At 41.4% G+C, this 15,566-nt stretch overlaps 1 protein-coding gene across 1 annotated transcript in view; it reads right to left on the bottom strand.

Moving 5' to 3' along the window:
• Nucleotides 1–15,566, bottom strand: part of Nbeal1 (neurobeachin like 1) — a 203,095-nt gene that overhangs the window by 170,684 nt on the left and 16,845 nt on the right. Inside the window, exons 3-4 of the mRNA XM_045147952.1 lie at nucleotides 14,445–14,536; nucleotides 853–1,014 (exon numbers count right to left, since the gene is read on the bottom strand). Of these exons, the coding sequence (XP_045003887.1) occupies nucleotides 853–1,014; nucleotides 14,445–14,536 (254 nt within the window). The remainder of the gene's footprint in view (nucleotides 1–852; nucleotides 1,015–14,444; nucleotides 14,537–15,566) is intronic.

Here is a 15,566-nt window from a genome sequence, read left to right on the forward strand (position 1 = left end):
AATAGTGGCACGTCTGTCATGGTGGAAAACAACTGCCTTCCAATTGGACTGGAGGCCCACTCCAAGGGAGGGAATACATCCCTGATACTGAAAAGTTAAAACAGGGGTTGTCATGAGCCCTCAGGTTGTAACATCTGCTGATGTCTGGATTAGGGTATATACTATGCTTATCAAACTGCCCAGTAAGCACTTCTCTTAATATTCATACCCTTATATTAATGCTACTCTCACTCTGGATAGAGAATCTTCTCTTTTTAGATGGCAGTGACCTTGGGACAACTCAGAAGGTATCATGGTGCTGGAAAGAAGTAACTAGAGTACCGAGTAACATCTCGATCACACCTTCCAAGGCTCAGGGTCTAATGCGGAAGAGGTGGCGGAAAGAATGTAAGAGCCAAAGGAAGGGTTGGACTCCTTACAATGTGCTCCCTCCAGACAAAAAATTGGCCTCGATATCCATGACCTCATAATGCCTGACACTACCTACACAAGACCATCATAAGAGGAGGGAAGGATCATGGCATCCAAATAGAGGAGAGACCTACTGAGATGGGGAGTGGATGTGATGGAGAATGGAATTTCAAAGGGGAAAAGGGGGGGGAGGGGGATATTACCATGGAATATTTTTTATAATCATGGAAAATGTTTAATAAAATTGAGAAAAAAAATGCTTGGTTGAGTGTCTTTGTAATTAGGCATAGTAACTAACGGACTTCTCAATATGCTAACAGAAGACTACTACAAAACTTACACATGTTTTTAAAGATGCAATCAACAAACATCACTAAAAATGTACTATTATTATTTTGGACATAACTACTTTAAAACAGTTCATATTTTTGTACCAGATACCTGCAAAGAATAATGAAGAACTTGACAAGCAAAATTGACAGTGCTTGTTGTTGCTCCTCTAACCCATCGGCCATTTTCTGAACACACTGTAGTAGCTGAATCCTCAGAACTTGCAGAATATTGTCAGGAAGCAGAGATATTCCTGGAGGCACATCGTCCACCCTGTATGATGAGGAAAAGAAAATAAAAAGTGTTCACTTATAAGAAGAAAACCTCTGACTTCTGGTTAAGATGGCGGTGTAGGTACCACGCCAAAGCAGCCTGGGGGGAAAAAGACCAAAAAAACACAGCAAAATACACACTTTTACTAAAAAGTGAGGTGTATAGGAAATTGAAGTGAAGCAGCAGCAGAGAAGTAGGACAGATCCAGAGCATCCAGAGCCCACACAGACCGGCAAAAGTGGCCCCAGCAGCTCTACCAAGCGCTGCTGCGGCAGAGCACCAGAAAACCGCCAGGCTCGGCTTGAGCCATAGGAAAAGCCAGGTGGGGGAGCTTCCCCTCACACCGGCGCTCTCCGCAACTCAGGAAACGTGAAGGGAGAGCAGCAGTGAGCAGCAGAGGAGCAGACCACGAGGTAGAACAACACGTGGAGCAGCGAGACAACCAGAGCAGCTGCGGCTCCCTCCCCTCCCCCACCGCCTGACCCCAGCTCCAGCGAACAGAGCAGCAGTCCTGGACCCGGCCACGTCAACTTGGGCCAACAGCAGGACACAAGCAGGAGCAGAGTTCGGGAGCAACATTAGCGGCTCCGGCACCGGTAACAGCAGCCCCAGCAGCAGCAGACCCAGGAGTGGCAACAACAGCAGACCTAGCAGAGGCAGCTTTCGCAGCAGCAGTTCCAGCAGTGGGGGTGCTGATCTGCAGGGCCACAGTTGCCAGGTTTGGTTTGCCCCGCAGGAAAAGCCAGTGCCCAGCTCCAGAATTCAGAACAGCAGCCCAACGACCCAGGCAGCAACTTGACTGAGACCAAACTCATCCAAGGTAACTGGGTTTGCACCAGGGAAGGGTCTCACTGGGTCACAAGCTGACTGGGATCCCTCAACAGACCAGAAATCTTAACCTCTGTGTTGATAGAGGATCTGGTTGTTATAATAACTACTCTGGCATACATACTTGGGGCTGTTTTTGACTGAATGGGTACAGTGTTTACTTAACTTTTAGAATCTACCGGTGTTTTATTCCACTCAGCCTACTTGAATACTCCCATAGCAGGGAAACTCAACCCCTAGGAACACCTTTGTAGATACTCTCAGAGTCTTAAGAGCCATATCTAACACCTTAAGCTCCTACCCTGAAAATATATAACATCAAATCAATTGATACAGCCAAGAATACCCAGCTAGCTAGAAAATCCAAGCATTAACTTAATCCAAGATGCAAAAATATATACATTATAACACAAGAAACACTAAAAAGCAAGACGATATAAATCCACCTAAAAGTATTAATGCATCAGAAATGACCTCCAGTGAGAACGAGTTAGAGGAAATGCCTGAAAAAGATTTCAAAAGAATGATTGTAAATATGTTCAAAGAAGTCAGAGAACAAATCAAAGGAGTCAAAGAGGAACTTAAAGAGGAAATCAAAGGAATCAAAGAAGATGCAGGACACCAATTTCATGAAATAAAGAAGGCAATACAAGACATAAATAAGGAAATAGAAATAATAAAGAAAAACCAGTCAGAATTACTAGCAATGAAGAACACAGTTAATGAAATAAAAAACTCTGTAGAAAATCTCACCAGTAGAATGGATGAAGGAGAGGACAGAGTATCTAAGCTAGAAGACCAGGTGGCAGATCTAATACAGGCCAACAAAGAGAAAGACAAACTTATAGAAAAGTATGAGTGGGAATTTCAAGATATTCGGGACACTATGAAAAGATCAAATATTAGAATTCAGGGCATAGTAGAAGGAGAAGAATTCCACTCCAAAGGCATAATAGGTGTCTTCAACAAAATCATAGAAGAAAATTTCCCCCAAATTGGGAAAGAGGTGCCAATACAGATACAGGAAGCCTTTAGAACCCCACCCAGACAAAACCTGGAAAGAACCTCTCCTCGCCATATTATAATTAAACTCCCAAACATACAAACCAAAGAAAAAATATTGAAAGCAGTTAGAGAGAAACAGCAGATTATTCAACACAAACTTTTAAAGCCAGAAGGGCTTGGGGTGATATATTCCAAGTTCTGAAAGATAACAACTGTCAACCAAGGTTACTTTATTCTGCAATGTTATCCATTCAAATAGACGGAGAAATAAGGACATTCCATGACAAAAGCAGGTTAAAGGAGTATTTGAAGACAAAACCAGCTCTACAGAAAATACTTGATAGAATCCTCCATGCTGAAGAAAAGGAAAAGCACACATATAAGGAACCTAGAAAAAACAAGCAATACTCAAATACTTGTTAAGAGAGCACAGGTAGAACCGGAACCACAAAAAAAAAAAAAAAAAAAAGGCAAATATAAATACACACCTTTCAATAATATCTATTAATATCAACGGCCTCAATGCCCCAACGAAAAGACATAGGTTTGCAGACTGGGTTAAAAAGCAGGATCCAACAATTTGTTGTCTCCAAGAAACTCACCTTTCTACAAAGGATAGACATTATCTTAAGGTGAAAGGTTGGAAGATGGTGTTTCAAGCAAATGGGCCTAGAAAACAAGCAGGGGTTGCTATCCTAATATCAGACAGGGTAGACTTTAGTCCGACGTTAGTCAAGAAAGATAAGGAAGGTCACTTTATATTGATTAAGGGCACACTCCAACAGGAGGACATTACAATCCTAAACATATATGCACCTAACATGGGGGCTCCCAAATTCGTCAAACAAACACTATTAGAACTAAGGTCACAGATAACACCAAACACAGTGGTGGTGGGTGACTTTAACACCCCACTCTCATCAATTGACAGGTCATCCCAGGAAAAAATAAACAGAGAGGCATCTGGACTAAATGAGGTCATAGAAGGAATGGACCTAACAGATATATACAGGACATTTCATCCAAAGGCTGCAGAATATACATTCTTTTCAGCAGCACATGGAACATTCTCTAAAATAGACCATATATTAGGACACAAAGCAAATCTTAACATATTCAGGAAAATTGAAATAATTCCTTGCATTCTATCTGACCACAATGGAATTAAACTACAAATCAGATTGATAAACCCTTAGCAAATCTGACCAAAAGAAAGAGAGAAGAGACACAAATTAATAAAATCAGAGATGAACAAGGTAACATCACAACAGATTCCAGAGAAATTCAAAAAATCATAGGGACATACTATAAAAGCATATACTCCACAAAGTATGAAAATCTGAAAGGAATGGATGATTTCCTTGACTTATATGACCTACCTAAATTAAATCAAAATGAGATTAATCACTTAAATAGACCTATAACAAACATGGAGATCCGAACAATTATCAATAATCTCCCAAATTAAAAAAGCCCAGGCCCAGATGGATTCACTGCTGAATTTTACCAGACCTTTAAGGAAGAGCTAACACCATTGCTTCTTAAGCTTTTCCAGGAAATAGAAAAAGAAGGAATTCTACCAAACTCCTTCTATGAGGCCTGATACCAAAACCAGGCAAAGATGGAACAAAAAAAGAAAATTACAGACCAATCTCCCTCATGAACATAGATGCAAAAATTCTCAACAAAATATTGGCAAACAGAATACAAGAGTATATCAAAAAGATCATTCACCCTGACCAAGTAGGCTTTATCCCAGAGATGCAGGGATGGTTTAATATATGCAAATCTATAAAGGTAATACATTATATAAACGAGTTGAAGGACAAAAATCACATGATCATCTCATTGGACGCAGAGAAAGCATTTGACAAAATCCAACATCCCTTCATGATAAAAGTCCTACAGAGACTGGGAATAGAAGGAACATATCTCAATATAATAAAAGCTATTTATGACAAGCCTACAGCCAACATATTACTAAACGGGGAAAAACTGGAAGCTTTTCCACTAAAATCAGGAACAAGACAAGGGTGTCCACTGTCCCCACTTTTATTTAATATAGTTCTGGAAGTCTTAGCCATAGCAATAAGGCAAGAGACACACATAAAAGGGATACAAAGAAGAAAACCTCTGGCACAAGTGAACTACATTTTCACCTCAAATCCAGCCGAGCATGGTGCGCTCGCCTTTAATCCCAGAACTCAGGAGGCAGAGGTAGGAGGATTGCTATGAGTTCAAGGCCACCCTGAGACTCCATAGTGAATTCCAGGTCAGCCTGGGCTAGAGTGAGACTCTACCTCAAAAAACAAAAACAAAAAAATCCTAAGATGCTGTTTTATTCTGTCCAGATAGTCTGTGACCTCTTGTCCTCAGGGACATAGCCAGATAGATGATTTGTGACACAATTATTAGGGCAGAATGCTTAATCTTCTGAGCAGATATACTAATATTTTAAACTATCATATTTTTAATGAAAAGAATATAAATTCATCCATCTCCTACTTAGAGTTATGTATATGCATACTGTTTCTAAAAGAAGTCATTTTAAACAATGAACAAAAATGAAGTACTTTGGGCTGGAGAAATGGCTTAGTGGTTAAGCACTTGCTTGTGAAGCCTAAGGACCCCAGTGCCAGGCTTGATTTCCCAGGACCCACGTTAGCCAGATGCACAAGGAGACGCATGCATCTGGAGTTCATTTGCAGTGGCTGGAGGCCCTGGCGCTCCCATTCATTCCCCCTCTCTGCCCCCCTCTCTCTCTGCCTCGTTCTCTCTCTGTCACTCTCAAATAAATAATTTTTTAAAATAAATGAAATACCTATAATTAGATTAAAATGTGCCACCTACTCTACTGAACACCAATCATCTACCTTACAGATTATATGCAGAAAAGGGAGAAAAAGATAACTAGCAAAAGGGAAAAAGATTTTTTAAAAAAGGTTAATTCAGACCACAAGCATGAGCATCAACAGTTTTTTTAAAAGCAATAAATAGGACAGTGTTTTATGACAAGTAATTTCTGTGTAAAATACCACAAGATTTTTTTTAAATTTTTTTTAAATTTATTTGAGAGTAACAGACACAGAGAGAAAGACAGATGGAGGGAGAGAGAGAGAATGGGTGCGCCAGGGCTTCCAGCCTCTGCAAACGAACTCCAGATGCGTGCACCCCCTTGTGCATCTGGCTAACGTGGGACCTGGGGAACCGAGCCTCGAACCGGGGTCCTTAGGCTTCACAGGCAAGCGCTTAACCGCTAAGCCATCTCTCCAGCCACCACAAGATGTTTTTTTAAGGCCAAAGCCAACATCATATATGAATGGCTCCTCTCATGTCTCTCTCACAATAATAAACCCTATCTTGGGCTGAAGCAAAGGCCCAGTGGTTAATGCCCTTGCCTGCAAAGTCTAAGGTTCCAAGTTTGATTCTACAGTACCCAAACAAAGCCAGATGCACTAAGTGCTGTATACATCTGGAGTTCATTTGCATTGGCTGGAGATCCTGGTATACTCATACTTACTCACTCTGTGTTTGCCTCTTTCTCTCAATCTCTCAAATAAATAATTTTATTTTAGCCAGGCATGGTGGTGCACACCTTTAATCCCAGCACTCAGGAGGCAGAGGTAGGAGGATCGCTGTGAGTTTGAGGACACCTGATACTACAAAGTGAGTTCCAGGTCAGCCTGGACTAGAGTGAGACCCTACCTTGAAAAACCAAAAACATATATACAGATGTTTTTATTTAAGTTAAAAACATCCATATCTAGATTCAAAGTCTAAAGAACTAAATTCTACCTCTGTAACAATGTCATTTTATCTCTGAAGTTCCTTAATACATAAAATTTTAGTATCCTCTGCCCTATTTCACATGACTCTGAAATTAAAAATTAACATGCATTTTTGCTATGAAATGCATAATTATAAAAATTATTTCCAGGCCAGCCAGGGCTACAGCAAGACTCTACCTCAAAAAACCAAACAACAACAAAAAAAAGGAATATATTTTAAGCATACTATTGCTCTATTTCTAAGGCCTAAGAATCTTTTTATAAAACACTATAAAGTAATTTCCCTAAATCTTTTAAGAATACCTAAATCTCTAGGCTGGAGAGATGGTTCAATAGTTAAAACATCAAACATCAAAACATCAAAGGCTAACAACCTGTGTTCAATTCTCCAGTACCCACGTGGAGCCAGAATCACACCATCTGGAGTTTCTTTTTTGTTGCTGTTGTTGTTGTTTAAATTTTTATTAGCATTTTCCATGATTATAAAAAAAATCCCAAGGGCTGGAGAGATGGCTTAGCGGTTAAGCGCTTGCCTGTGAAGCCTAAGGACCCCGGTTCGAGGCTCGGTTCCCCAGGTCCCACGTTAGCCAGATGCACAAGGGGGCGCATGCATCTGGAGTTCGTTTGCAGAGGCTGGAAGCCCTGGCGCTCCCATTCTCTCTCTCTCCCTCTATCTATCTTTCTCTCTGTGTCTGTCGCTCTCAAATAAATAAGTAAATAATTTTTAAAAAATTCCATGGTAATTCCTCCCCTCCCCCCTGGAGTTCTTTGTAGTAGCTGGAGGCCCTGGCATGCCCATTCATAACTCTCTTTCTGCCCCTTCCCACTCTCAAATAAATATATTTTTTTTAATACCCAAGTCTCAAGACAGTGTGTAAGTAAATGACAATTTGTAACAGTATCTACTCAAATAATGTTTACTATAATTATAGATGTTTTATACTTGTGGTGGTTTGACTCAAGTGTCCCCCATAAACTTAGGTGTTTTGAATGCTAGGTTTCCAGCTGATGGAGATTTGGGAATTAACACCTCCTGGACACAGTGTATTGTTGGGGGCGGACTTATGGGTGTTATAGACAGTATAGCCAGTGAACCCTTATCAGTGTTTGACATATTTTCCTGTTGCTATGATCCACCTTATGTTGGCCAGGGGGTGATGTCCACCTTCTGCTCATGTCATCATTTCCCCTGCCATCATGAAACTTCCCCCCGAGCCTGTAAGCCAACTAAACCTTCCCCAGCCCCACAAGCTGCTCTTGGTTGGGTGATTTCTACCAGCAATGCAAACCTGACTGCAACAATACTGAATGTAAGTTATTTGTTTCACTGTAGACAGAATATATATAGAAATCCATACAATAAATGTATTTAGTCTCTTTCTGAACATGCTGCATACTACTAACACACAAGTTGTGTTTCTATAAAATGAGTACCTGAAAAAACTAAAATGAGCTGGACGAAGCGGCGCATGCCTTTAATCCCAGCACTTGGGAGGCAGTGGTACGAGGATCACCATGAGTTCGAGGCCACTCTGAAACTACACACTGAATGCAGGTCAGCCTGGACTAGAGTGAGACCCTACCTTGAAAAACAAAACAAAAAATAAATAAATAAATAAATTTTTAAAAAATGAACATTTGACTTTACTTATACACAAGGTACATTATGAAGATTGTCAAATTCCATACCCACATTACAAAAGTACAAGTTTCATTTTAGTTTTGAAATTATCTCCTTTGTAGCTTTGGATGCTTTAATTTTCTCTCATTTATAAGCATTTGTCAAGCTCATTTTTTAATAATTTCATTATTTGAGAGAGAGAGAGAGTATGGGCATGTCAGGGCCTCCAGTCACTACAAACAACTCCAGACACATACACCACTTTATGCATCTGACTTTACATGGCTGCTAAGAAACAGAAACAAGAAACAAAGCCATTATGCTTTGCAAGCAAGCGCCTTTAACTGCTGAGCCATCTCCCCAGCCCATAATCTTCATTTTTAAACATACTTCTCTCCTGCTAAAGATTTAAAATGAGATTCTTAGATAATTCAGAGTAATTTCAAGATAATAAAGATTGAAATATAAGTTTTGGGTTTTTTTTCCGAGGTAGGGTCTTGCTCTAGCAGTCTCAGATATAAGTTTTGGGTTTTTTTTCCGAGGTAGGGTCTTGCTCTAGCAGTCTCAGGGTGGCCTCAAACTCACGGTGATCCTCCTACCTCTACCTCCCAAGTGCTGGGATTAAAGGTGTGTACCACCACAACCGGCTGAAATATATTTTTTAACTAATTTATTTATTTGCAAGCAGAAAGAGAGAGAAGAGAGGCAGAAAGAGAGAATAGGTTTACCAGGGTCTCCAGCCACAGCAAACAAACTCCAGATGCTTGTGCCACTTTGTGCATCTGGCTTGACGTGGATACTGGGAAACTGAACCCAAGTCATTAGGCTTTTTATGCATGTAGCTTAACTGCTGAGTCATCTCTCCAGCCACTGAAATATAATTTTTTGTGTGTTTATTCTTATCTATTTATTTGAGAGCGACAGATAAAGAGGCAGATAGATAGAGAATAGGCGCACCAGGGCCTCCAGCCACTGCAAACGAACTCCAGATGCATACGCCACCTTCTGCATCTGGCTAATGTGGGTCCTGGAGAATCTAGACTCAAACCAGGGTCCTTAGGCTTCACAGGCAAGTGCTTAACCATTAAGCCATCTCTCCAGCCCTGAAATATAATTTTTAAGACTAAGTTAAGCTATTTACCTCTACTTTTCCTAAACAGGTCAAAATATATTTTCCAAGATTCCATTTTCAAGCCATTTAAACAAGTAATTCCCATTGTCTTTTTGTCATCCTGTTCTTTATTTGCACATTTTCAAATAAATAACAAGGCAATTAAAGATAATTAGCTTCTAAAAGAGAACTATACATTGTTCTTGTCTCAATTAGTTCTCATTATAAAACTGGAACTTGGCAAAACATCCCTTATAAAGTTGATTCTTTTGGCCTCATCTCTAAATGAGCATTTAATAACTGGAAGGACTTTCCAACCTCTAGAACTTTACTGCCTAAAATGTTATATCCTCTTTGTTAGGGTTTCGGTTCCACTCTCATGTGACTCCTGATTTGTCTATTGTGAACAGCTGCCAATGGTTGTGTCCCTACACAGGAAGAAGCCTAGCTTCAAGTTTGTTCAAGGCTTCCAATTCTGGTAAAAGCAGTCTCTTCCTTTCATTATGAATTCTCTAACTAGGAAAATCTATTAAGACAGTTTGCCTTTTCTTTTATTTTGCATGTTTATGAGCACACATATGTGTGGGTATGTGGGGAGGCCAGGAAACAAGCTGAAGCTGTCTTAGTCACACTCTACCTTATTTTTTGAGACAGGGTCTCTCACTCAATCCAGAGCTCACCAACTTGGCTGGATTAGCTAGCCAGAAAGCCACCAGGATCCTCCAGTCTGCTACCAATGCTGCAATTACAGACCTATGCCACTGTGCCTGGCTTTTAGTTGAGTGCTAGGGATTCACACTCAGGTCCTTATGCTTTCAGGCACGCACTTTACTGATGGAGCCACTGCTCCCACTGTGAGTTACTTTACTTTAAAGGAGGGTTGTCCAAGAGTCTCTTAGCTTTAAGGTCCCCTGATTAATTCTATACAGTGTTTCATATATAGTTCACACTTGGAAACTTTGAATGCTTTCCATTAATAATCTTTAATAGTAATTCACTGGACAGAGAAAGAATTTGAAGGAGAGGGTATAGGGAAGGGGAAAAACAAAGGTTTTGAGAGTGGATTATGATTACAGTATAATGTCTGTATATGTGGAGCTTGCCAATAAAAGTTAAAATAATAAAATAATAGGGGCCGGAGGGAAGGGTCAGAGATTAAGGTGTCTGCCTGCAAAACTAACAATCTGGGTTTGAATTCCCAGTACCCCTGTACAGCCAGATGCACAAAGTGGTACATACATCTAGAGCTCATCTGCAGTGGCTTGAGGACCTGGTGCACCCATTCTGTCTGTCTGTCTCCCCTCCCCCCCCCCTCTGCTGGCAAATAAATTAATAAAATTAAAGCTTAAAATAGTTAAAATGAAATCTAAATTCATGGTTTTGACAAAGATATGAAACAATTCAAAAACAAGCCAACTATATTACAGATAAAGCAATGTTCTTAGCATTCTTCATCTTAGGTTAAGCATTTTGTCAATAAAAAAACTTTTTAAAATATTTTATTTACACTGGGCATGATGCACAAAATTGCACAAGTGTCTGTCTGGAGTTTGTTTGTGGTGGCTGGAAGCCCTGACATGCCCATTCTCGGATTAAGTTAATGCTTGGATTTTCTAGCTAGCTGTGTATTCTTAGCTGTATCAATTGATTTGATGTAATATATTTTCAGGGTAGGACCTTAAGGTGTTAGGTGTGGCTCTTAAGACTCTCAGAGTATCTACAAAGATGTTCTTAGGGGTTGAGTTTCCCTGCTATAGGAGTATTCAAGCAGGCTGAGTGGAATAAAATACAGGTAGATTCTAAAATTTAACTAAACACTGTACACATTCAAACAAAAACAGCCCTGAGTATGTATGCAAGAGTAGTTATTATAATGACCAGATCCTCTATCAACAAAGAGGTTTAGATTTCTGGTCTGTTGAGGGATCCAAGTCAGCTTGTGACCAAGTGAGACCCTTCCCTGGTGCAATCCCAGTTACCTTGGGTGATTTTGGTCTCAGTCAAGTTGCTGCTTGGGTCGTCGGGCTGCTGTTCTGATTTCTGGAGCTGGGCACTTGCTTTTCCTACGGGGCAAACTAAGCCGCTGCTGCTGCCTCTGCTGCTGCTGTAGCTCCCACTGCTGGAGCCACCACTGCTGCTGAAGCTGCTGCTGCTGTGTCCACTGCCGCTGCTCCCCCTGAAGCTGCTGCTGCGGGATCTGCCGCCGCTGCCGCTCCTGGGTCTGCTGCTGCTGCTGGGGCCGCTGGTACCGGTGCCGGAGCCGCTGATGTTGCTCCCGAACTCTGCTCCTGCTTGGGTCCCGTTGTCAGCCCAAGTTGGTGTGGCCGGGTCCCGGGCCGCTGCTCTGTTCGCTGGAGCTGGGTTCAGGCAGTGGGGGAGGGGAGGGAGCCGCGGCTGCTCTAGTTGTCTCGCTGTTCCACGTGTTCTTCTACCTCGCGATCTGCTCCTCCACTGGTCGCTGCTGCTCTCCCCTCACGTTTCCTGAGTTGCGGAGCGCGGTGTGAGGGGAAAATCCCGCACCTGGCTTTTCCTGCGGCTCGAGCCAAGTCTGGCGGTTTTCTGCTGCACTGCGGCCGCGGCGGTTGGCCGAGCTGCCGGAGCTGCTTTTCCCACCTGTGCAGGCTCTGGATGCTCTATAACTCTTCTACTTCTCCGCTGCTGCTTCAATTTCCTATACACCTCACTTTTTAGTAAAAGTGTGTATTTTGCTGAGTTTTTTTTGGTCTTTTTCCCCCCTAGGCTGCTTTGACGTGGTACCTACGCCGCCATCTTAACCGGAAGTCCCCCCATTCTCACTATATATCTACCTCTCTCTCTCTCTAATAAAATATATACATATACATTTTTTGTTGTTTTGAGGTAGAGTCTCCCTGTAGTCCAGGCTGACCTGGAATTCACTATGTAGTCCCAAAAGTTCTAAAGGTTGCTTTTTTTTTTTTTTTAATTTGCATAGGTGTGCATGTTTATGTGAGTGCATGAAGCAGGTTCCATGACACATGTGTGGAGCTCAGAGGACAACTTCAGGTCAGTCCTCACCTTTCTGTATTTTGAGGAGTTGTTTCTCTCCCTGGGTTCTTGCTACTGCTACTTGTTTACTGCATTTACCAACAAGCTTTGGGAAATGCTACAACCTGCCTCCCATCTATCAGTGTGCTGGGGTTACAGGCACCTAACATGGATTCCATTTTTGTTTGTTTGTTTTGTCCCACCACGCCCGGCAAGATGGAGTTTTGGTTTTGGTTTTTCTAAGGTAGGGTCTCACTCTGACCCAGGCTGATTTGGAATTAACTATGCAGTCTTGCTGGGCATGGTGGTGCACACCTTTAATCCCAGCACTCGGGAGGCAGAGGTAGGAGGATCACCGAGAGTTCGAGGCCACCCTGAGACTCCATAATGAATTCCAGGTCAGCCTGGGCTAGACCCTACCTCGAGAAAAGAAAAACATAACTATGCAGTCTCAGGGTGGCCTCGAACTCACAGGCTCCTCCTAACTCTGACTCCCAAGTGCTGGGATTAAAGGTGCGTACTACCATGCCCTCATTGTATACTATATTTTGAGAGTTTCACATAGCCCAAGCTGGATTCAAACTAGCTATGTAGCTGATGATCTTGAACAACTTCTTCCACCTCCCAAGGACTGGGATTTATAGATATAAGCTGCCATGTATGGTGCACAATTACCTCTTGACTGGGTTTCTTGACTACAGTTTCAGGCTCCTTCAACCTATAACAACGGCACCAAAGTAACTTCTGAAAAACATACCTTACCACGACAGGTGCAGATTGAAAAGATTTTTTTTCTTTTTTTTTTTAACTTTTTGACAACTTTTATAATTATAGGTAATAAACCATAATAATTCCCTCCCCTCACCGCTTTCCCTTTCACAAATTCACTCTCCATCATATCTGCTCCACCTCTCAAATAGTCTCTCTTATTTTGAGGTTATCATCTTCTCTTATTATGAAGGTCCTCTGTAGGTAGCACCCAGCATTGTGAGGTCATGGACATCCAGGCCATTTTGTGTCTGGAAGACTGCACCGTAAGCAGTAGTTCTACCCTTCCCTTAACTGAAAAGTTTTAGTAGCGTTCTTACCTTCTATAACAAAAAACAAAACAAAAAATCCATAAGCATTGCATACACACTTCATGTGTTAGTTGGTCCCTGTTTGATTCTACAGGATCTACTCTCCTTACCTATTCTGATTACCTACTTTCACCCCCAAATTGCACACACTTTCTCCTTGAAGAGTTTTCGTTCTCCATACACTATTTCACATCACCAATCACAACAAATCCCTTCCTTCTCCGCTGAACACATATACCTATTTGGGACTCCTTTTGTGGCTGAAGACTTTCTGCATTTCTCCTGCATCTTAACCCTGCCAATCTCTTCCCTCTAAGAACTGCCAGACTTTCAAGCCATCAATGAGTTACAGAACAAGCTTTGTCTTGCAGTTTGCCTAGGAACACCTAGAAATCGTAGTAGATGGAAGAATTGGTAGGAAAAAATTTATACTTTTACATGAAATTCGAATTTCACCATTTAAATATTTTTTAGATACAGTTTTTAAAAACCAAAACACTTCACCTCCTAAGATGCCTTTGTTGTTGTATGCTTATTTTTCCAGATTTGCTGTTTATTTTCATTTGATGTAGAGTCTCCCAGACTGGCCTCTAACTCAGGATCTTTCTGCCTCAGTCTCTCAAGTGATAGAATTATAGGAGTATGCTTTCACACACTGGGTTCTTCTGTTTTCTAAGGTTTTACTCTAAGATCAGTACTGAATGAATTTCAACTCATAAGCCTTTGTTACAATAAATAATATATGGCTGGTCTTTGTCCCAGTTTCCTGGGATAGCTTTAAAAGGAAGGACAGAGTAGGCAGACTAGAAGCCAGGTATGACCCAGAAAGACTGCTGTGATCAGTCAGCAGTGTTTGGCATGAAAGCACCATCATGTAGGTGCATCAGGACTAGCAGCATAATTACCATTCCTGTCTGATATTATCAATGAAATCATTGCACCAAAAATGAACAATCTTATCCAAGGGTAATAGCTTAGTATGTTCCACATACCTGGTAGGCAACTTTTCAAAGTCAACATCTAAGAACTGTTCATAGCTAGAAACAAAGTTGTCCAACCACAGCTTCAGGTAATCTGGATCTTTCTGAAATAAGATCATCATATTAGTCCATTTGTAGGAAAATAATGCTTTCACATCTAAATAATTATCTGAAATAAAAGCAATAGAGGCTGGAGAAATGGCTTGGCGGTTAAGGCATTTTCCTGCAAAGCCCAAGGACCCCAGTTCAATTCCCTAGGACCCATGTAAGCCAGATACACAAGGGAGCACATGCATCTGGAGTTCATCTGCAGTGGCTATAGGCCCTGGTATGCCCATTCTCTCTTTCTATATGCCTCTTTCTCTCTCTCTCAAATAAATAAATATAGTTTAAAAAAATAGCCATTCTTGTCAGGCGTGGTGGCGCATGCCTTTAATCCCAGCACTTGGGAGCAGAGGTAGGAGGATCGCCATGAGTTCAAGGCCACCCTGAGACTACATAGTGAATTCCAGGTCAGCCTGTGCCACGGTGAGACCCTACCTCGAAAAACAAAAAAAAAAAAAAAAAAAAAAGCCATTCTTGGAATTATGCACCTGTAATCTCAGCACTTAGGAGGCTGAGGCAGGAGGTTTAAGAGATCAAGGTCAGTCTAGGCTACAGAGCAAGATACCATCTTAAACAAAAGCAGTAATATAAAATATCTAAGTGATATTAAGGATAAGCTGAGTGTTGTTTTAAAATATGAACAATAGACGGTGAAATGGTGTGTGTCTATAATACCAGCTACTAAAAAGACAGATACAAGGATAACAAATTCAAGATCAGCCTGCAACAACAGCAAGACCTTATCTCAAAAAAAAAAAAAGGAGGGGGGTTGCAGAGATGGCTTAGTGGTAAGGCACTTGCCTGAAAAGCCAAAGGACTCAGGTTCAATTCCCCAGGACACACATAAGACAGATGCACAATGCCTGGAGTTAAGACTGCAGTGGCTGGAGGCCCTCGTGTAACCCTCTCTTACTCTATCTGCTTCTCTCTCTCTCTCTCTCTCTCAAATAAATGAATAAACATAAAATACTTTAAGGGGGGTAGAGGGATGGCTTAGCAGTTAAGGCATTTTCCTGCAAAGCCGAAGGA

This window comes from Jaculus jaculus, chromosome 4 (assembly GCF_020740685.1).
Source record: "Jaculus jaculus isolate mJacJac1 chromosome 4, mJacJac1.mat.Y.cur, whole genome shotgun sequence".
Lineage (NCBI taxonomy): Eukaryota > Metazoa > Chordata > Mammalia > Rodentia > Dipodidae > Jaculus > Jaculus jaculus.